This window comes from Pteropus vampyrus, unplaced genomic scaffold, assembly GCF_000151845.1.
Source record: "Pteropus vampyrus isolate Shadow unplaced genomic scaffold, Pvam_2.0 Scaffold95, whole genome shotgun sequence".
NCBI lineage: Eukaryota > Metazoa > Chordata > Mammalia > Chiroptera > Pteropodidae > Pteropus > Pteropus vampyrus.
Genome location: NW_011888876.1, coordinates 4,751,736 through 4,774,188, shown reverse-complemented (window position 1 = coordinate 4,774,188; position 22,453 = coordinate 4,751,736). Strand labels below are relative to the sequence as shown.

Genomic DNA, 22,453 nt, shown 5'->3' with positions numbered 1-22,453 from the left:
GTGGTCAGCTTCGAAGGCTTTGGGTGACAAAATATTGACTGCATTTGCTACTACCTTATGAAGGAGGACATTTGTGCTGGAGGCACCTTGGTGACATACAAGGAATAGTTCATTAATTAAAAGACTTGCTAATTGCTGCTTGAATTACTGTACAGAGAGAATGAAATGGGTTTGTAAAAGATGACAATTGGGGGAATACATTTTTTTGCTTAAAACATTTTTATAAATAGGTCCTAGAAAATGTGTTGGTTTTACTCATGCCTCTATCGTCAACTATTCAATTGAGCTTCAATTAATGATAATATATGGTCTGGGATCCTTAGCCGGGCTGACTGATGGAAGAGCTTTGTTGAATTTGGTGCAGGTGGCACTGTTTAATAAGCACAGGAAAGAGTGAATAATGTAGTGCTTGCAAAGAGAAGTAAATGCAAAATAGATCGCTCTAATTATGGCAGCCTCCAGAAATGGAGATGCAAGCTGAAATGGCCAACTAGCTGGGAAATTCCAAATAGAGCTGATTGTCCCCTGCCTTTTTTTTTTTTTTTTTTTTACTGTCAAGGACTGACACGGTAGCTTAAAAGTAAATTTGGATGAGCTCATCTGACTCAACACAAGCTCAAATTCCAAACCTGGGTCTGGTGACCTATCAATGTTTGCCTTAACTGTCTAGAATCTTTTACCAGATAGTACAATTCAGCTCTAAAACAGGGCCATCTGAACATTTCCTCCTGCGAGAGATAGCACAAGCTCATTACCACTAGTCTCTGTGCTTTATTGCAAAGTGTCAGAAGATTTTGTTTTTGTTTTTGTTTGGTTTTGTTTGAATTTCTTCATGCCTGAGAAAATGAGTCTATAGAAAATCAAAGTGTGAAGACTTAAACAAACAGAATTTCCCATATACCTGTAATGATTTTCATTCATGCAAAGATAATCGATGGGACATTAGTTGTTTTAATTAATGGAAGAATAAAAATGGGAGGAGGGGCAAGGGGCTGGGCTTCAGCTGTAGCATACGTGGGAAATGACTGTTCCTCACCTAAAGAGACAATGCTGCCTTCCCAGACAGCAGTAGAGATGTACTAATCGGGCCAGCGGAAAGTTGGGCTGGGGTAGAAGGGTCCTGCCGAAAGGGAAGAGTGAGAGATGGTGGCCATGCACTTTCCATCCCCTGCAACTTCACTGTTCCCCTCGGAAATGTACCAGGTCCTACATCACCTCAAAGGAGAGGCGCCTTCTTACTTCCAGGGAAGGTACCATTTGTACTAGAAGCCTAGTATCTTTTGTGATGCTAAAATAGTGCCAGTGGCTGGGAAGCCCCAAATCAACATTCGTTAGCCTGGATTAAGGAAAGGCTGGGGCTGAATATGTGTGGGCTTCGTGAACAGGGCTGAGAGATGGTACTGGGTGTGCTAGATATGGGATGATCGGTACAACAATGCCTCCAGTGAGTGTATAGAGCCTCTTGTCCTCTGACCGGGGACCCAGAGAGGAGCCAAGTCCAGCATCTTTAGCCCAAAAACCCTCTTTTTGTTCTGTGGAAATGTTTACCAAACCCACCTCCAAGTCTAGTCAGCGCTGGCTGGGCACTTGCGTCCTTTTAGAGTATGTGAAGCTCATAAAAGGTTTATGAGAAACCTTTCCTTAGAAATAGAGTTTAGGAGTATCCTGTTGTCAGAGAGGGATGGCAGAGCTGCCTTTGAATGAAGGACTGCGGTAGGACATTTTTCCAGTTTCAAGTGCATGTAGATACAAGAATTGTCAGCTAGTCCAGAATTCAGCTGCTTCCGCTCTCATCCTCACTTTTTTCCCTGCAAAATCTTCCTGATTCTCCTTTGAGTAAAATGTGGTACCCTGTGTGAAGAAATTAATGCTGTTATTTGTGCTTCAACCTAAAAGGCAGCTAGATTAGCAAAATTAGCAAAATGGCTCTTCTAGGACTGGGTAGTTTCTGGGTTAGATTAAAAAGAAATCACCCTCAAGGAATTGCTGTAGTTATACTAGCTGGAAAAAAAATTTGCCTTTTTTTTGCAATCTTTATTTATTTATTTTTTGCTTCCAGGGCAATTTACATCTTTGCATGGAAATTAGTAGGTGGGGAAATGCAATTAGCTATTGCGTATTTTGTTACAATTCTTCTTTAAGAATAATCTGACCTGACAGATTTACGTTGTTGACAATGTGATTTAAGCAGGACCCCGATACAAACTTTCCCCACCCTAATCGATAATGGTAAATCCTTTTGCTGAGGTGAACAATCTCTGACCTAGTATTCATATTTCCTTTACCGATTCCCTGTAATAAAATTGAACATTTTGTCACCACTTTGAGAAACACTGCCAAACACCTTAAAACACATGTCACATGCCAGCAGCCCCTCATTTCCCTCCTCCGGGAGTTTCTACATCTGGAATCATAATCACAGATAAAAACCTTGACAAAATTGCATCTGAGCACATTCCTCTCCGAAGCTCTCACTTTCTCATAACATTTAATACAATATTAATACCTGCTACCGAAAGGCAGAGGGGAGGGAAAGAGCTGCCAACCTCCACGTTTCCTGGTGCATCATGTTCAAACCTGAAACTCACACTTCGTGTTTCATTTTAAGTTCAGTGCATTTAACAGGGCCCTGGAGAGAGGGCCCTGGTTAGTTCCCCAACCTGCTCAGCTGACGCCCAGGGAGGCAGTTTCAGAATTGTTCAGATCACTGCAGAGAGAGCAGAAGGAATTGCCTTCCTCTCTGCCTGAGACAGGCCAAGCCACTTATCTATCCACAGATATAGGGTTCCTCTTTGAAACGACTAAGGCCCCACTAATTTTTATTGTCCGTAGTGGTGACCAGCAGATTTTCTGTAAGGTAAGGTGTGACCAAGGTAATGAGCTGATTTCAGAAAGAGATTGCCATGCCTGAGCCGATTTGCTGCTGACAGGCTCTCATATCAATATAGAACACTCCCACCTTTGCTGAACAGAGCCCACAGGCCTGGAAGGGGGGTCCTTGTTGAGGATATGGGACTTTCCTGCCAACCCTGCAACTCACATCACCTCATCTTTTCTTGGAGATGTCCACAACCCTACATTCCTGCAGTGGCAAGGAATCACCATTCCTCTACTACACGAACAAGAGATAGAGGTTAGAGAGGAGGGAGAAGTGCAGGAAGCATACCCCACTGGGGAAGAGGGGTCCTGGGGGCATGCGTGATGCCCTTGAAGTGGACTTTCAGAGGTTGGTGGCTTTGTTTAGTCCCTGCCATTCTCTAACTTGAATTAGGGCCAAGACAGAATATAGCAATCCCAAGGAGTCCAACCAGCCATGCTCCCTCCCTTTTAAATATTTAAACGTCCAGGTTTCTGGACCGAGGAACCAGTACCTCTAGTAACAGCCTCCCTGCAGAGGGGCACTTACACACGTGCGTGCGCGCGCGCACACACACACGCGCACACACACACACACACGCTTTCCTAAGCAAGACCCACTTCTACGAGCAAAGAGTATAATTTGTTGAATGGTGCAGCACGGAGAACAGAGGACATTACACTCAGAACCCAGGCCGGCAACTGGCCCCGAGACTGCAGCCAACAGCTTAAAGAAAACAGTCCTTTCTGCTTCTAGGCAGGGAAGAAATGTCGTTTTTGCCTCTTTCTTCTTTGCAGTTATTATCCAAGAGGCTTCCCCCAACCCCAGTCTGCAGCACCATCTTCAGAGTTTCAGGTCATCTATTGCCAGTGCCCAAAGGCAGACAGGTCTTGGGGCCAAGGAGAGCAGCAATCCCTGTACAGAATCCTCCCCTGGTGGCTCCCAAATCTGGTGGGTTTTCTGCCTGCCTTTTCCTCGGGGGAGACTCCGGAGAGGCTGCAAAAATCTGGGCGCCCGCTCGCTCGCTTGTCAAGAAGCAAACTGTCTTCACATTCTCCAAGAGCAACATCCCTGCCTAGGAAAAGGAAGGAAGAGGCAAAATAAATAAAACCAGTTAATGTTGTAGTTAACTTGCAAATCAAGTAAATCTGTTGGTGCCGTATTTGAGAAATAAACCATCAGAGCGTCACAGCAAACACACACTTCTGAACGTCTTCATTTTGATTTAATGGTATATCAGCGTCAACTATCGCTTCCTCTGCTGGTACACACGGCCTGATGCCGCGGGAGGAGGGTGCCCATGTTTATCACCGAGTGAGATGACTAATTACACCTTGTCAATCACCGGCTATGAAGACATAAAACCAGCACGCACAATGAAGTAGTTGCCTGCAGCGTCAATTAGTTGGCGATTCGGAGGTTATGGCGTGGCCCTGCTTTGGCCGCCTCTAATAACGGGACAGAGCTCCGGGAACAGCGCACTGATCAATCACCCTCCTTCCGCGGCTCCCCGGCTCCCGCCCCTTCTTCCCCCGCCCGGCCCGGCCTCACTTTCTCTGGGCGGCATGTGCTTCCTCCCTCCGCGGTCCCGGCACGGTGGCGCCGGCAGCCCCGAGAGCCCCGGGAAGTTTGCGCGCCGCGGCCCCGCAGCCGGCAGCCGGGAGCCCCGCAGCCTTCGGGGAGCGCCGGGGCTGGTGGCCCCTTTGTTGGAAGAGGCGTGGAGGGAGCGCTTTTGTTCTGAGTTAGTCACGGTGGCCGGCTGGAGGCTGCTACCTCATTATGCGCCGGGTCTGCTTGTCTGCGAGGAAGCAGATGGTGGGGAGGTAGGCAGCGGCGAGAGTAGCCAAACCTGAATTCAGTTCACCTGTCACCTCCCACAAAAGGCAGGTTCGAGGGACTTCGGGCTTCTTTTCCCCTCTCTGGGGGAGGGGCGTCGAGGGACCGCTGTTTCCGGCGCCAACAAACATTCCCTTTACCTGCGGGTGCCTGCTCCCCCCACCCCTGCCTTCCCCTCGGCTGCGGCTCCTCGCACCGTGTAAATGTCACTCACGTGTCAGGACGTGTGTTTACAGCCTGTTCCTCTCCTCGTTTCGTCTCCGCGGACGGGGCTCAGCGGTTGTGTCATGTCCCCCAGCCGCTGAGGGAGATTAGCAAAGTTACCGGACTCTGAAACCCGGGGCCGGGCACCCAGATCCCTCTCGGCGGCGGGATATGCGTTTGAGCTGAGGCTCTCGCAGCTCGGAGCGCGTCCGAGCCTGACACCGAGAGATAAACAGTCGGGCGCGTCCGGCAGGAATCCTGACTGCCAGGGAATTTGGGGTCGGTCAGCGCTGTGTGGGCTGCTGGTCAGAGGGGTGGCGACGAAATCGTGTGCTTACAAGTATGGGGGGGGAGTGAAGAGCCGCAGGGTGTGTTTCCACGTTTCTTGGGAAGCCGGCGGCAACAGTTACGAGTGCTCCTCCCCCCGCCCCCAGCTTCTGCGGCAGCCCCTCGAGTTCTCAAAAACGTATTGCATCCATCCAGCCCGGGCGCTGAGCTGCACCAAGGACAACCGCTCCAGCTTTGTCACATTTTTTTTTTCTACCCGTTGGGCGACCTCCAGATGAACCCCGGTGACTCCCAGATTAGATTTTGATTCCCTACTTTCTTTGAAAAAAAGTGCCCCAGATGCGTCAGTACAACACGTCCGTGTAGGCGTCCGCGTGCCCGGGCGCGGGCCATGTGCGGGAGCCAAAGCACACAGCTCTGTGAACACACGCGCACGCGCATCTTTGGGTTTATAGTCGTTACCTCGTGTTGGGGCATCTGTGCATGTGCAGCGTATACACATATTCTTGTAACTTCAAGAGTTTTCGCAAATACGCAAAACATGGCCTCCTAGAAACCGCACGCAGGGATTTAGGTAGAATCGCCTGAGCATGTAATTACAGGTATAACTGCAATTTCCCGCTTTCCAGATGCCTCCCCCTGCCTGGCACTGGACACTTACTTAGACTTGATGTGAACGGGCAGACTCTAGCTCTACCTTTCTGCTGGCTGTGGTTTTTGCTAATGGCGATGAACATGTGCGTTTGCACACATGAACACAAGTGCCTGGGCATCACGAGCACATGTATATATTTGTCATGTATGGTATGTGGAAAGTATGATTTTGTTCTGTCTCAACTCTGCCCTGTAAGATCAACTTCATGGATCTCAGCTAGCCCCTTACCTCCTCCTGGGGAGTAAGTCACTTCAGACTGACCTGCCTCCAAGCAGACCCAGGAGATGAGAGTCTGTCATTGACTTGCTCATTCAGTTTTCCCTCTATAATCATTTTTTATTTTCTAAGTTCAGCTTCACCACACACCTGGGTCTCGCCCTCAAGGAGTCCCCAAGAGACTCTAGGTTGAGCTTGAAGTCTGGGGACTGGGATTAGCAGTTGGGATTAGCTGACAGGCCAGGTTGTTGGTCCTTGGAGAAGTGGTGCAGCCAGGCGGCTGGATGGACCTGGTCAACAGCTGGGTTTATGGCACATGCACCCAGTGGTCAGAGAATGGGCCTGTGGTCTTTAAGAATCTACTGACGCCTAATGTATCTGTGAGTGGGAAAGTTTTCAATAGGAGATGGAGAGAATTAAGAAGGAGCAATGAAAGAATTTGCTTAGTGCCTCCTGTGTTCCAGGCATTTTACATCCATGATCTCTTAACTTCATCACGCCCATGTGCGGAGATGTTCCCCACTGGAAAGCTCAGAACAGGCAAAGGGGAGTCAAGTCACTTGCCTAAGGTTAGATGTGTGTATAAATGGCAGAACTTGGATTTGAACCGATGCTTAGCTCCTAAAGGCATGTGAGGGCACCCAATTACAGGCTGGAGAGAGACTGGGAAGAGCGAGAAATCAGGCCCTGGTTCACTTGGAGAGGGAATATGCTGGCTGGCCCCCTCCCCGGGAGTCACGGTTCCCGAGCAAGCTCTTGCCTCTCTTGCTGGACTGGGTCCCCAGGAGGCCTGCGTGGCTGCCGGCAGCCCGCCGGGCGCGGAGCCTGGCTCCAAGGCCAAGCTGGGCGGGAAGCAGCGGAGGGCTCCCGCAGCTCTGCCCCCGGCCTGCCTTCCCAGGCCTCTCCAGCCGGTGCCCGAGGCGGCGGCTCCAGGACGAGGGGAGACCTGAGTGAGACCTCTTCAAGCATCCCGTGGCTGAGCCTTTTCAGGATGGAGACGGCCGGGAGAAAGGGTTTAATTTTCCTTCCCGAAGAAATCACAGGAAACTGTTCGTAGCTTAAAAACTCCAACCCCCCCCTTCCCCCTTTCCTCCCTCCCACTCCTCCTTTCCAGCCTCGCCCACCAGCTCCCACCAACTCCTGGCTCTTCTCTTCTTCTTGCTTCTCCCCTCCCTCTCGGGTCTCCCGCCTTCTTGGAGCACGCGCTGCCAGGGCCCGGGGTGCCGGGCGGCCAATGGCGCGGCGGCAGGACGTGATGTCAGGCGCGGCTGTAGAAAAGGCGCGGACGCTTGGCTGGCGCGGACTGCAGAGCCGGGGCTGGGCTCGGCGCGCTCTTGGAGAGCATTGCGCGCGGCTGGGCCCGCGGCCGACGACTCCTCCTCCCACTCTGCTCCTCCTCCTTTTTCTCCTCCTCCTCTACCTCCTCCTCCTTCTCCTCCTGCACCTCCTCCTCCTCCTCTTCCTCCTCCTCCTCTTCAATTCTCCCGGTGGCTCGGCTCGGCTCGCTGTCTTTGGAGAAACCCGTACTCCAGTCGCCCACCCAACGTCTAAGCGGGTCGCCTTAGGCTGGGGGCGCACCCCAGGGAGAGGAAAGGTCCAGGCAGTTGGGCCGCCCCGGGCACCTAGACACTCTCGGGTGAGCCCGGATCGCAGCCGTCGCCGCCTCGGGCAGACTTTGCGCTCCTGCGTTGCGCCCCGGGCGCCGAAGCCGGGCCGGCAATGCCCGCGGCGTGAAAGCGCCCGCGGCGGGCGCCGACCTCTGCCCTTGTCTCCCGCCCTCTTCCCCCCAGCCCCGTGCCCTTGTGACCCTGGCTTTGGCGCCGCCGCCCAGGCGCCCCGCGATGTAGCTGCCCCCGAGCCTCGGCGGGAGGCGTCCTGGCCGGCGGGCGCCTGGGTCCCGGAGCCCGGCCTGGGGGCGCAGCCGAGCTCGGGCGGGGCCGGGGCCGCGGTGGCGATGCACCGGGCCCGTTAGCGCCGGGCGCGCCAGGCAACTGAGGCGGGGGGCAAGCCCTCCCGCGGAGGAGCCGCGCCCCCGGCCCCGCCGGTCCCGCCGCGATGCTGTTCCACAGTCTGTCGGGCCCCGAGGTGCACGGGGTCATCGACGAGATGGACCGCAGGGCCAAGAGCGAGGCTCCCGCCATCAGCTCCGCCATCGACCGCGGCGACACGGAGACGGTAGGCACACGGCCGCGGGTCGGGGCGGAAAGCTGGGACGGGGTCGTGTCGGTCTGCGCCTCTGCTCCCCAAAGTTTGGGGGCACTTTGAGGAGCGTTCTTCGTGCGGCACGGGACTGGGCGCTGGGGATCCGCGGATGGGATTCAAGGCCTGTAGCTCTCGATTCGGGAGCAAACCAGGCTGCTGGGGCAGAGGGAGAAAACAAGGTTGAAATCGAAATTTTAGACCCGGAGGGTGGAAGAGAGCATTTCTCCCGAAGTGGGAGTGAAATCCTGTTCACCGCCCGAGATGGCTCTCTTCTCGCTTCGTCGGTCTCTTTGGTCGCCAGTCCCCGCACTCTCTTCCAACACTCGGCCCTGGCTGCTGGCGGCTCCGAGCAGGGAGCTCTGGAGCTCTGGAGCTCCGGACCACTTGAGCGGGAGACTCCCGCCTCCTGGCAATCGGAGTTCCCTCCCCAGCGCAATTTCAGGGATTGAAAGCTTCTGGGCCAGCGCTTTTCGTTGACCGCGACTAGGGCCTCCTGGCCGCCCGACTGGGCCAGGCCATGGCTCGGAGTTCAGGCTTCGGCCTGGCTCTCGCGGAAGGAGAGTCCATTCTGATCTCCACACCTGGCTCCGCCGGCGCAGCCCCAAGGAGTCAGTTCCTCGCCCCAGACCTCCCTTGGGGCCAGACCAGTAGACGCTGCCCAAGCTGGGCCCAGAAGTGACCTTTAGAGGCCGACGAGGTGGGGAGCACGGGCAAAGTTTCTCAGCTCGAAAAGCAGCAGCCCTAGTGCCTCCGACTTCCAGGCTCTTCTTCCTGGGTTAACCGGTCTCAGCCTGTCTGCATAGCCGAAGATTTGGACTGGGCTTCTTGTGCACTCAGAGACTTTGAAGGGTGCCTCTGAATCCCACTCACCATCTCCCAGGATTCTGGGACCCGCGACCTGCCCTGGCCTAACAAGGACCCAGAGATCACTGGGACTGTGGGCCAGGAATTCCTCTGCGTTTCTGGAGAGGAGTCTGTGTGGGGATTGACTTTTAAAGGTCATCTTAACCCTTTTCCTGGGGGCCCAGCCGAGAGGTTCCTGTAAGAAACAGTTTGGGGAGCTTTTGGACGGCTTGACTGGGGGTAGCCACCGCTGCCCCAATCTCCAAACACAGCCCGGGAATTTCTGGGAAAAGGGCAGAGGGGACAGGAATGGGGAGAAATCGGTGGGAGATCTATCCAGGCCAGCAACTGGTCTTGGGCCTGTGGCCGGCTTGAGCTGTTGTGGGCGGGCCTGGGTTCTTAGCCTCCTGGATATGGGCCTTTGGGGTTGGAGGGGAGCACACCGCATACCCTGGCCGCTTCCTCCGCCTTTCGGGCCAGCCGGAGTTACCGAGGGAGCCACGGGTGCCGCGCGGTTTTACCGCGGCGGCAGGATCGCAGGTTGACGCAGGCGCTGCCGTCTCCCGCCTCCCTCCCTCCGCAGACCATGCCGTCCATCAGCAGTGACCGCGCTGCGCTGTGCGCCGGCTGCGGGGGCAAGATCTCGGACCGCTACTACCTGCTGGCGGTGGACAAGCAGTGGCACATGCGCTGCCTCAAATGCTGTGAGTGCAAGCTCAACTTGGAGTCGGAGCTCACCTGTTTCAGCAAGGATGGAAGCATCTACTGCAAGGAAGACTACTACAGGTAGCCCCCCACCTCAGGCGGGACCCACTGCCCCGCAGGACTCCCCATCTCAGACGCAGTCTTGACTGTCTCCTTTCTCTCCAGTCCCAAGGGAGGGTTCCCTACTTAGGTCCTCCCTTCTTCAAGCCAGCATGGATTGGGGGATAAACAGCAATTTGGGAGAACTCTTGGAAAGGTCTGTGAAGTATAGGGACCCAGAGAAAAGCAGAAGCTGCTGTCTTTTGAGCTTAGACCATAACTGTTTGGGTTGGGGGGTCCTCACATCCATTTCTCTTTGAAGTTTCTTGGGTCAACCAGAGGGAACAGAAACAAGCACCCCCCCCTCCCCAACCCAGGCAGCTTGGGCTGGTGTGAAACAAAGTTGGAGGGAGAGCTGGGGCATTGGATGGGGGCATTTCCGGGTCTTTGGTGGTGATGGGAGTGGAAGCTGGCCAGGATTAAGGAATTGGAATCCTTACAGACTCCCAGTTCCTTGTTTCTCCTCTCTGGGTTTAGGGTTAGGGTCTGTTTATATATTCTCTCTCCTCTTTCTCTCCCTGTCTCTGTGTCTCTTCCAAATTACAAAGGTCTGTAGGATTCCCAGGCACTGGTGTGGAGGGCAGGGGTAAAGTTTCAGGAAGGGTAACTGGGGGGGGGTTCTCCCCCACTCCCAAGCAAAGGCTTTCCTAGGGCTTGCTCAGGCTCTGGGTAAAGTAGAAGCCTTTGTAGGCATGAAGATAGTTAAGGGACACTCTATTTCGGGGTAGGACCAGATGCGGGCCAAAATCCAATCCCCTCTTCCCCCATCTTCCAAGTTAAGACCCAGGTTGAACATCTTGAGGAGGGGATTTCCCCCATTGGCAGCAGCGGCACCTGGAGGAGGAATATGGGGGTCCCCAACCGTGTGTCCCCACAGTCCCTCCTTCGATGGTCCCTACAGGCGGTTCTCTGTGCAGCGCTGCGCCCGCTGCCACCTGGGCATCTCAGCCTCAGAGATGGTGATGCGGGCTCGGGACTTGGTTTATCACCTCAACTGCTTCACGTGTACCACGTGTAACAAGATGCTGACCACGGGTGACCACTTCGGCATGAAGGACAGCCTGGTCTACTGCCGCTTGCACTTCGAGGCGCTGCTGCAGGGCGAGTACCCCGCGCACTTCAACCATGCCGACGTGGCGGCGGCGGCAGCTGCAGCCGCCGCAGCCAAGAGCGCGGGGCTGGGCGCAGCCGGGGCCAACCCGCTGGGTCTTCCCTACTACAATGGCGTGGGCACAGTGCAGAAGGGGCGGCCGAGGAAGCGCAAGAGCCCCGGCCCGGGGGCGGATCTGGCGGCCTACAACGCTGGTGAGTGCGAGGCGCACCCAGCGCCCCCGTCGGGTTGGGGAAGAGTGTGTGGCGTCCACCCCCGCGAGCCGGAGTGAATCTCAATGTGCAATATACACTTGCATATACAGCACTCGGAGTACTCCAGCCCTTAGTTTCCCCGAGCTCTAAGCACCGTAGGACCTGGCTGGAGGCACGTTAGCCTCCTGGGCTCCAGACCCTACGGCCTCAGCTGTGGCAGGACCAGAGGGTGTTTTAGTGTTGTCGCTGAGAAATTTTTTAGGGGCGTCTTTTTGGTTGGAGTCTTTCCCTCACTTTGCTGGGCAGAAACTACAAGGATAGAGAAAGCAAGGTGGAGCCCACACCAAGCAGGCTCGTGGTTGGCGAGACTGAGGGCGGGAGCTGCGGCGATAGATGAGCCAGATAGTTGAGCCAGGCAGGGCAGTGAGGGTCCCAAGGGAAAGGACTGGCGGTGGCTGGGGGCACCGAGCTCAGCGTGGAGCGCGACAGGTCTTGTGAAATGTGCTGAGGGCAGAAAGGCCCGGGAAATTTGGGCCCAGGAGCCTTCTGAGCAAGAGCAGGTCGTTTTCCTCGGCTGGATCCTTCTGCCCCGCCAGGTCTCGGCTTTTCCTGGGCTCCTTCCTTGGAGTTCCCGGCGCCAGCGGGGCGCTGAGATGAGAGCTGTGACCCTCGGAAGCCAGCGCCCGGGGGATGGGACCGGGATAGGCCTGGCCTCGCGCCGGGGTAGGGTGGCGGGCTGGTTTCGCATTTCCGGTGTCTTTGAACCCTGGGCCGTTCTGGGGGAGGCTCTGCCCCCCTCCCGTGCCCCTCTCCGCTCAGGACAGCTGCTGAGGTTCTGGGGCCCCGCAAATTGAACCGTCAACATCTGCCTGAAGTCTGCACGGCCCGGAAAGGTTTATGACTCCCCGGGCTTCTGAACTAGATAGAGTTTATTTGCTGTTATTCTTTCCTTCGTTTGCGACAGAATCGGATTTTGGGATTTTGTTTTCTTCCTCCTTTTCCCCTTAGTCTAATGCACAAGTGGAAACAAAACAAAACAAAGCAAAACAAACCCAGGACTCCTTGGAGAGGGCAGCGGTGGGGAAGAAGTCAGGGTTATTTTGATCTTTAAAAATCCGAGCTGTCTGGGGAGAAAAATAAGGAGTTCTCCTGTTCGCTCCAACGAAATTAGTTCTTGGAAGATCATGGAACGTGTGTGTCTCAGTGTGTCCAGCTGGGAAGAAAGCCCCCAGTCTGGTAGATGGTGAAGTGACCTCAGGCAAGTCCACGCCGGCGGATCATAGATTTGTTGAAGGCTCTGCCAGAGATACCTCTCTCCAAAACTTCCATCCCTGATCTCCCACCACCCTGAAAAGAGACTAAACCGAGTTTAGACCAGGTCCCTCAAACAAAAGCCTTGTCCGTGTATCAAGCATGGTTGGCCTCTGGTAGCAAGCAGCAGGCGCCCGGCCACTGGGCACATGGAGTGGGAAGCGGGGTTGTTTTCCCCGGCCCCGCAGGTTCGCAACTGAGTTTGGCATGGAAAGGTAGAAAACCCAGAGATTTATTTGTGATTTTTGCTGTTCCTCCACGTTCCCTGGCGAGGCTGCACCACACCGAGCAAGATGTGGCTGGAGGCCGTTTCAGGGAAGCTGGCACCTCGACAGGATACTCCCCACTGGGGTCATCTCCTTTCCCCTTTGGCCCCTCTCTCTCCTTTTTCTCCCTTTTGCTTCTCTCGGTCGCCCTTTCTCTATGTCACTATCTCACTCTGCGTGTGTCGCCCTGTTCCCTCCATCTCTCTCCTCGTGAGCGTCTCTGGCCTGGCTTGGCCGGCGCTTCCTGTACTGATTGAAACCGAGCGCTGCGCGTCGGCGGTGGCTACGCGGCTCGCTTACTTGGGGCTCCCGGGACCAGGCTCGGAAAAGAGGGCACCTTCCTGGGCGCATGGCAGGGCCAGGCCTCCCCAGGTCCGGTCGCCGTCCTCCTCTCTCCTCTCTCGACACCGACAGGAGAGAAATGGCCGCAGCTTGGGCCGTGGGGCTGCGGGGACTGGAAAGGGGGTACCGTGGAGAGTGCGACTGCGGGCGATGTGTACGGGCAAGTGTCTGTGCGTTTCTGACTGTGAAGACGCAACCTTGTTTGTGCGAGTGTCCCGTACCCAGGGGCCCAGCCATACCGACCCCTCTGCAGAGCCCATGGCTCTGGGGGATAGTGCGGTGGGGGAGAGCCCTTATTTAAGGGCGGTGAGCTCCGGCGGAGCGGGATGGAGCGCCGTCGGTGCGCCGGTCCGCGGGTTGGGGACGAGCAGCCAGAGCCGCGGGGTCGCAGGTCGGCAAGCCCTTCCGGGGCGGTGGCCACGGCGGCCCTCCTCTGGCTGTCCCTCTGGTCCGAGAGTGCAGCCTGGGTCCCGGAGGCGGAACTGAAACCTCCGTTCAGCCCCGGGCAGGGCTGCCTCGCGGGCCAGGGGTGCGGGCAAGGCGGCCAGGGCGGGTGAGGGGCCGGGGCCGCGCACTTGGCCCCGGGGTTTGCGCGCCACGGCCGCGGGAGTCCCGCGCGGACCTGCCGGACGCCCGGGCCTCCCCCAGTCCCAGCTTTTTGTGTGTGTGTGCCTGGCGGCATAATTACTGATTTGATTCCAATCCATTATTTAGACAATTGAACCTACAATCTCGTCTTTAGTAAAATGAGGCGAAGTCAGATTTGATTACAGGTTCAGTCCCAGCGACAAGAGCTCGAAACCCGATGGGTTAATAACAGATCACGAGTAAATTATTCATGATTTTACGAGCTCTTTAGCTCCATTGAATCGGCCTAATTGAGAGGAAAAAAAAAAAAAAAAAGGAGAGAGAAAGCCTGGTCCTCCCCCTCCCCTCGGCCCCTCGCTCCTCCCCGGATCCGATCCTGGAGAATCTCCACCCGCCCCGGGCGTCGGGGGCGGCAGTGAGGAGGCGTGGGGCACAGGCCAAAACTCGGCCCAACTGCCACTTCCACGCGGCCTTGTTCCCCCAGCACTGCCCCCTGCCCCCGCCGCTGGCGGGCCTCGGCCTCCCTACCTTGGGCCGGCTCCTTTTTCCCCCTCTCCCTCCTTTTCCCTGTGTCCTCCCTCCCCGCCAGTAACAGCTTCAGAATAGGCCTCCCTGCAGGGACCCCTTGAGACCGGGGATTCAGTTCAGTAACCTGGACCCTCCACCACACATCCCCCCTACTCCCGGGCCTCCCCGTCCCCTAGGCTGGCTCCGTGTCTCTCCTGATTTCTTCCCGTCTTTGTAGCTGTCTCTCTCCGGTTCTGCGTCTCCACTGCTTTCTGTTCCTCTGTCTCTTCCCTTTTTTTCTTGGCTCTGTCCATCTTCCCTCTCTACCTCCTCTCCTTTTTTCTCTCTTCATTCTCTTGGTCTTTCTACCTCTGTTTCTTTCTCTCCTTTCTCTGCCCTTTCTGTCTCCCTCCCCCAAAATGCCTCTCTCCATCTAGGCCGCTCTCGGGGCAGGTCCCTTGGGTGCATGGGGCGCCGGGGTCCCCACGGAGCTCATTAACAGCAGCAAGGCCCAGGCGGGGGCTGGGCGGAGGGATAGGCCCAGAGATCCCCTGTGGGGAGGCCTGCCCTACCCCCCTGTGGAGCTGGGGACTGGGGGCAAGAAGAGGGTCGCTCCCTGAAGAGGGGGCAGGGCAGTTTCCATGGATCCCCTTCGGAGTCATTTTCTGTTCCCCTTTAAATTGCTGGAACCCTGGTCTTCACTCTGGGTACTGTCAGTGGGATGCAGCCCAGGTGGAGGACTTGGGTGCCTGTGGCAAGGGGCCCATAAGGAGGTTGTAGCCTTTTGCCGACTGCTCTAAGGTTAGGGACCCGACCTGCATCCTGCAAATTCTTTCCGCAGGGGGCTACTCCCACCTGGGCAAGGGGAGGAGTAGGCCACTGGGAGAGCGGGAGTACTTTAAAGATAGTGTTGCCAGATAAAATGCAGGACACCCCGTTCAATTTGAATTTGAGGTAAAAAACAAATAAATTTTCGGTGTAAGTGTATCCCGTGCAATATTTGAATTTTAAATAAACAACGAATAATTTTTTAGTATGAGTGTATACTATGTGATATTTGAATTTTAGGTAAACAACAAAGAAATTTTTAGTATAGGTATGTTCTGTGCAATATTTGAGACATACTTACACTACAAATTTTTTCATTGATGACTTGAAATTCAAATTCAACTGGGCAACTTGTATTTTTATTTGCTAAATCTGGCAGCTCTATTGTGGGCATGCGATAGGGCATGAGATATAGTCCCAGTTGCCCATTTTTGGGGGACCGAATTAATCTCTCATGAGGTTTTCCCCAAAGTAAGACCTTATGTGTGTAATGACGAGGGGATCTTGGAGAGGGATCCCGTGTGTCCCAATCAGCTGCCAGGTTGCCAAGCAACTACTGAGGCTGAGGTTTCCACCCCTGTCCCCTACTCCTAGTGCCTTCCAGGCACTGGCAGCCAGACCCCAGCTGGGCCCCTTCTGGTTGGGGATGGGTTCCCCAAAGAGTCATGCTTCATCTTTGCCTGCCTTGGTAGTGTAGTGGAAAGAACAGGCAAGGACTACAGTAATGAATCTAGGCTCAGCCGTTACCGTGTGCACGTGGCTTCATGTCTCTTAACATGAGTTTCCTCATCTGTAGAATGGGATGAATAGCAACAGCCACCCATTGAGCAAAGGCATAACCCTAGGTGTTGAATACATGTTAATTTCTTCCTCCAACTTTCCCTTTCCAGTTAGAACTCTACCAGTCTGTGAGATTTGCAAAGATCGCTTAACTTCCCTGCCTCGTTCACCCCATTTGTAAAACCGGGAAGCAACTGCCCCACAGGGCAGTGGTGAAGATTAAACTGCAAAATACAATTTCTGATCTTCAGGCAAATGCCTTTGGCCCAGGGGAGTCATACAGTACTTTTGGGTGTAGAAACTGATAAGGACGAAATGAAAGCCAGTGGAGAGATTCAGAGACTTCCAGGTGCCTGCCCCAGGCACAGTGGGGGGAGACCAGTGACAACCCCCTCTTTAGGGAGTGCAGAGGGAAGCAGAAAGAGCGTGGTCTCTGGAGTCTCTGTGCTGCTGGGTCCTCAGTCAAGTGACTTCCTTCTCTGAACCTCAGTTTCAACGTCAGTAAAAAAGGCAAAGATACTGCCTGGCTCATAGGGTTCTTTTGAAGATTCAAGGAGAACGTTCCTGTAAAGCACATCACGTGGAGCGGAATAAGCCATCAACAAGTTGTAGCCGCTGTTGTTATTATTCGTGTTATTATTATCGTAACATGGTGGCTCGGAATGGGTTTTGGATTCTCCTAGAGCTGCGTTGGAATCCAGCATTTCCTAGCTGAGTGGCCCTGGGCGGGTCACTCTCCCCGGAGCCTCAAATTCCTCTGTAAATCTATAACATGAGGATAAAATCTCTGAGTGCAGTGCGGGCACGCAGTGTGGTACGGAGCTAGAAACTCTGGGTGGCGGGTGGGGTGGGCGTGGACTAGGCAGTGTGTGTGTGGGGGGGCGGGTCAGGAGGTTCACCTGCCGCCTCTGCGTCCCCCTCCCCAGCGCTGAGCTGCAACGAGAACGACGCGGAGCACCTGGACCGCGACCAGCCGTACCCGAGCAGCCAGAAGACGAAACGCATGCGCACCTCCTTCAAGCACCACCAGCTTCGGACCATGAAGTCTTACTTTGCCATTAACCACAACCCCGACGCCAAGGACTTGAAGCAGCTCGCGCAAAAGACGGGCCTCACCAAGCGGGTCCTTCAGGTTAGCTGGGACCAGGTTGGGCGTGGGGACATCTGCATCCGCCCAGATCTGGGGCGGAAGTCTTCTGCCGGCCGCAGGCCTGGGGAGGACCTTCTGCCCTGTCTGCCTTTCTCTTTGTTTACTGCTCCCGTTCTCTTTCTCCATCTCTTCCGTCTGTCTCTATTCGTATATCAGTCTTTCCCCGCCTCCCAGCTTTACATCTTCGCTCTCCTTCAATTTTTGTCTCAATTTTTTTTCCGTTTTGCGTGTGTACCCCTCTGTCCTCTTTGTCTCCACACCCAGTCTCTTTCTTTTCTAATAAACAATTCTTAGTTGCTATTTATTCAAGTGACATTCAAATATGTTCATGTTGTAAAAGGTTCAAACATTTCAGATAAATTCAGTGTCCCCCCTCCCCACCCCCAACCTTGGCCCCTCATCCCAGGAGGCCCATTCAAGCAGCTGCTGCTAACCAGTACTTTCTGCTTCTTGCTCCTCACTTGCCCCTCTCTGGTTTCTCTCTTTCTTTCTATTTCTCTCTAGATTTTTCTTCTGTCTCTTTGTTGTTTCTCAGACTCTCCCAGAAGCAAGGTCTGGTGAAGGGAGCGCATGTGGGCAGATCCCTGGGGTGGGCCCGGGGGGCCTCTCCCAGGTCTGTCCGCAGGGAGCTGGAGGAAATACATAGGCACCTCTGAAATTGGGCAGAATTGCGCTTGTTTATGAGGGTAGTTTCTTGATGGAGAGGATCCAGAGCTTTCACCAGATTTCCAAAGGGTCTGTTCATCCCCCCAAAGATGTTGAAAAGTTCAGTGCGGGGAGTCCCAGGATCCTACATGACCTTAACTCATGGCTGAGCTTTGGGCCACTACTTCTCAACTCTTCAGCTCCTCCTTTTACTTACTGGGCAAATCACTTCACTCTTCTGAGCCTGTTTCCTCGGTGGTGTGAAACAGACACAAAAAATTATCTAACCTTCAGGCTTATTGGAAGAGCCACTGAGACAATATTATGAGCCTACCACAGTGTCTGACACTTAACTGCCCAGTGGATGGTGGCTAAGAATAGCATTAACTAAATTGATTGACTAACTGATATTAACTAATATGAATCATTTTTCTGGTCGCTGGACCTCAGCGTCCCCATTCATACAATGGTAAGGTGGGAGACTATCTCCCTTTATGGCAAGTCTAACCAGTTTATTCCTCAGAACGTGGTTGTAGGGATAACAATGCACATTTCTGGGTAAGAAAATCAACATATCAAGTAATTTGACTATGGCCTCAAAACAGGAGGGGAAGTGCTGGCCAGTCTGACCCAACCTCCAGCTCCAGGTCGTGCGGGCTTGAGGGTGGGTTGGGGGCAACACGAAGAGAGTGATGGTGATGACGGTGATGGACAAGAAGGGCTGCGGTGCTGCTCTAAGTTTTTCTGCGAATCTGTCAGGAAAAAAAAGAAAGCAAGCAGTTTGTGAGTGACAGCGGTGGCGGGATGGAACTTGACGCGGGCGAGGGTCTGCAGATCTCGGGACCCGGGAGCCGGGCCCGCAGGCTAGCTTGGCCCGGCTGCCCCAACCTCTGAGCACCCCGAGCGGGTCTGGGACAGTTTGGTCTCAGGAGGCTCTGAGACGTAGCGAGGGACGCGAGGACTGGCCAATGGGGTGCTGATGCGCCTCTCTGGGCCCGCCCCCGGCCCTGGCGCTCTGGCGCGGGTCCTGCCCCTCCCTCCGGTTTGAGTCCGGTTTGCCAGCGGGTCCTTTAGGCCTGGGCTCGAGCAGACAGACGCCCTGGTCTGGGCTCTCCCTCGTCTGTTTCCCTCGGACTTTAGCTTCTTGGAGTTAGATCTTGGAGTTAGATCCCCTCAGTTCCTCGGCCCCAGGCGATTTCAGACTGAGGATCCCCGGCTGCCACATTTTCTCTGGTTAGTAGGAAACTTTGTTCCTTCGCTTATCTAGATGCTCCTCGAGTCAGGCCCTGGAAGCAGGCAAGGGTGGGAGCAGGGACTTGGAGTCGGGCAGAGCTGGGTTCAGGAAGACCTGAGTTTGGTTCTGCTCCTCCACTTGCCGGCTATGTGTCTTGGGACAAATCAGTTACTCTCTCTGAGCCTAGCTTTCTCATCTGTAAAATGGGCACCATTAGGGTACGAACCTCTCTCCCAGTCCTCTGGGTTAAATAGAGCACGTGCCCACAGCTGAATCTCCATCTGGAGGGAGAAGCCAGTCTCTGCTGGCCTTGGCGAGGCTCGGTTACCTGATTTCGTAGCAAATCGGATGTCTAGCATAGTTATCTCCCATTCTTTCATCTGACCAAATATCTATTGGCCCCAGGCCCTGGGGGCAAAGAGATGAATGAACCACAGTCCTGGTCCCGAAGATATTCACCAATGAGGTGTAGAGACAGACCTGTATTCAGTTTCCCATAGTGTGATAGGTTGGGGTGAGAGTTCTGTGGGACACCAGGGGAGGGATCAGCTACCCTATGTGAGGAAGGATTCTCCTGAGGGTCCTGGGTGGATGCTTGCCCTGTCCCCTCCTTCCCTAGAATCCTGAGCCAGGGCCGCTCACACGTGCGTTACTGTTCTACCACAGGGACTCAGAAAGGCCAGGGGCATGGGACTAGTTCAGGGAGAAAAACACTGACCGTTATTGTGTGTCTACTAATCAATAAACGTTTATGTGCTCTACTATGTGTCAGGTACTTTGAAAGGCCTATGAAATACATTTGTTCATTGACAGTCCTCACTGTTAGGTGTCATGATCCCTGCTCCCTCACTGAACAAATGAGAACTTTGAGGCCCCAAAGATTTCCACTTGCCCCCAGTCACACATTTGCTGGGAAGTAGCAGAGCTGGATCCAAATCCAGGCTCATCTGATCAGGGGGCATTGCTCTTTTCTCCCCTAAGCCAACCCAGCAGTGACTGCCTCTGGGTGTGAGTATCATCTAGGGCCTGCGCGTCATTGTGGGTGGGCGCAGCCATACCTGTAAGGCTACCAGACCACTTCCCTCCTCTCAGACCTCCAAATCCCCTGCACAAATCCTTAGTGTTCCTTAACAGCACAACCGCTTATGATTAGGCAGTAGTTTGCAAAGCATTGTCTTTCCAGCCACTCGTCTACCTTTTACCTTAATATATTCCTGTCCATTTTGTAGATGAGAATCTTAGGACATAGTGAGATGAAGTTTATTTGCTTGAGGTCACAGGAACCTGTCACAGGCGTTGGCAGTGGTGGGGCTCTCTGCCAGGCCGCCTGACCGCTGATGGGCCAGCTGGGGGAGATGGGATGGAAGCAGATTTGGCTGGGGCAGCTGGTGGTGTGGCTTCAGAAGGTAACAGCCTGGTTCAGGTCTTTTCAGACTTCCCAGCGGTGTGATTTGGGTACTTTAACTTTTCCTCTCTGAGCTGGATCCCTTATCTGTGAAATGGAGATGATAATAGTTTGTACCCTGAGGATTCCTGAGGACTGAGACAATGAATGGGAAGGCTCCGGCGTGGTGCCTGCTGGTACGAAGTAGGTGCCGGTGAAATGGTTCCTCGTCACTAGTCTACACCAGCTGAGTGGTACTAGGCCTTGGGTGCCCCCTGCAGGTTGTGGCCCCGATCAGCCCTTCAGAGAGTGCCTGGCAGGGACAGGTTGAGGTTGAGGCTGTGTTCCCAGAAGTGGTTGATGTGAAGGGGGTGTGTGTGTGTGTGTGTGTGTGTGTGTGTGTGTGTGTGTAGGGGGTTCCAGTCTGTTACGGAATCTGTAATGCATAAGTACCACGAACGTGGTAATCCTGGGATGCAGTATCTCTGCCGGAATTTGAGTCAGCTGATGTGAAGTCCAGACTCAGCTCTCTCACTTACTCTCCGAGTGATCCTGAGCAAGTGACATAACCTCTCTGAGCCTCAATGGCCTCAGCTATATAATGGAAGAAATAATAATACTTCACTAGGTTGTCGCAACAAGTAAAGGAGATAAAGTGTAATTTATAAAGTATATTAGGGACTCGATGTACATTAATTTCATGCACATTTACATAGCATGGTTCAGTCTACCAGCCTCTTCTGCACACACTTAAAAAGTGTAATTATCTTCATTTTGCAGATGAGGAAACTGAAGTTCAGAGAGGCTAGGACCCTTGCCCCGAGTCTTACAGATAGTAAGTGATGAAGCTAGGAGTCAAGCCCAGATGGGTCTGATTCTATAGCTCTTTGCAATATAGCAGGGTGCACAGACTGGTTCCCCTACCTTGGATCTAGCTGCAGAATGCAGCAAGACAGAAGGGGGAGGGGGAACCAGAGGGTCAGAGATGTCACGTCTTGGTAGGAAAGCAGGAATCCTATTGTAAAGCCCTAAATGCATACAGAGTGCTCAAATTTGTCATCTTCAGCAGCATGACAGCCACAATACTGACTTTCCATCGGTGGGCAAGGTGACCGGGAGACAGAATGGCCCCTTGGACAGAGGTCCATTAAGACATTAAGCTTTGCAGATGCTTGGAGACCGTTTGTCAGCACATCCTGTCTCTCTGAGTTGCCTTCTTCCTGGGGGAGGGCCAGGAAGGCAGACTGTTAAGATGTTCTGGGCTTGGGGAGGGGGCGGTAAGCTGATTGATTTGGATGGGTGAAGGTCTCCTTAGGAGTTCCTGGTGTGCCTTTGAAAGAAAATACATTGTAACCACCAAGAGTTTAAAAACATTTTTCAGATGTTGAGTTAGTCATCATTAATCCCTGTGAGAACTCAGGAGCTGAGAACGCTGGCTTTCCTCTGTTCACTCGCTTATTCGACAAATACGCTGGCCTTCTGCCACGTTCTGGGTGGGGAGGGAGGCACCGAGGACCGAGCCATGACCCAGACAGTGAACAGAGCCCGCTGGAACGTGCACTCCAGAGGGGACGCAGAGGTGTAAGAAGGTGTTGTGGAAATAACTGAAACAGTGAGATGATTAGTCTCTATATGTGAACTATCTCATAACAAAAAATATTTTTTAAATGATTCCAGGACCAAGTAAGTTTGGGAGATGTGAAAGGCTGACCATGCCTTTTGTCCTGGAGATCAGAGCACATCAACATTAAGACACTGAGAAATGGTGAGGAGATTCAGTTTGGTCTGCTCTAACAGCTCCCACATTTATGTGGCCACAGAACCCTTGCTTACGTCTCGAGAAAAATAAAATGGAAGTGCTAGACAGGATGAACACAGGGCTGCAATGAAAGCATGTGACATGGTGACCCGGCTTGGTAAAGGAGGTAGTCAGGAATGCCTTCCCTGAGGTGAGGTTTAAACGAGGGTCAGTCGCTTTGAGGTGCTTTGAGCCTCAGCTTCCCCACCTGTAAAATGGGGAGAGCGAGCATTGTTCCGCCTGTCGTTGGCACAGGGCAGTGGAGAGTATGTGATCTAGTCACAGACGGTTGAAGCTGGATGGAATTTCATAGGTGATTTAGCCTGAATCTGGTATTTTAGAAGGGAGGAAGCTGAAGCACAGAGAGGTGGAGTGACTCACCCGACGCCCCACAGCAAAGCAGTTGTAGT

At 53.9% G+C, this 22,453-nt stretch overlaps 1 protein-coding gene across 3 annotated transcripts in view; it reads left to right on the top strand.

Annotated features, from left to right (window-relative positions):
* Window positions 1-7,357: 7,357 nt before the first annotated feature.
* LHX2 (LIM homeobox 2) overlaps window positions 7,358-22,453 on the top strand; it is a 19,570-nt gene continuing 4,474 nt past the window's right edge. The window contains exons 1-4 of one of the 3 annotated variants that reach the window (XM_011364308.2): window positions 7,358-8,231; window positions 9,685-9,887; window positions 10,807-11,210; window positions 16,759-16,964. In XM_011364308.2, coding sequence (XP_011362610.1) covers window positions 8,112-8,231; window positions 9,685-9,887; window positions 10,807-11,210; window positions 16,759-16,964 — 933 coding nt within the window. In that variant the 5' untranslated portion in view covers window positions 7,358-8,111. Of the gene's footprint in view, window positions 8,232-9,684; window positions 9,888-10,782; window positions 11,215-16,758; window positions 16,965-22,453 lie in introns of all 3 variants that reach the window. The other 2 variants (XM_011364309.2, XM_011364310.2) reach the window with 2 other exon arrangements.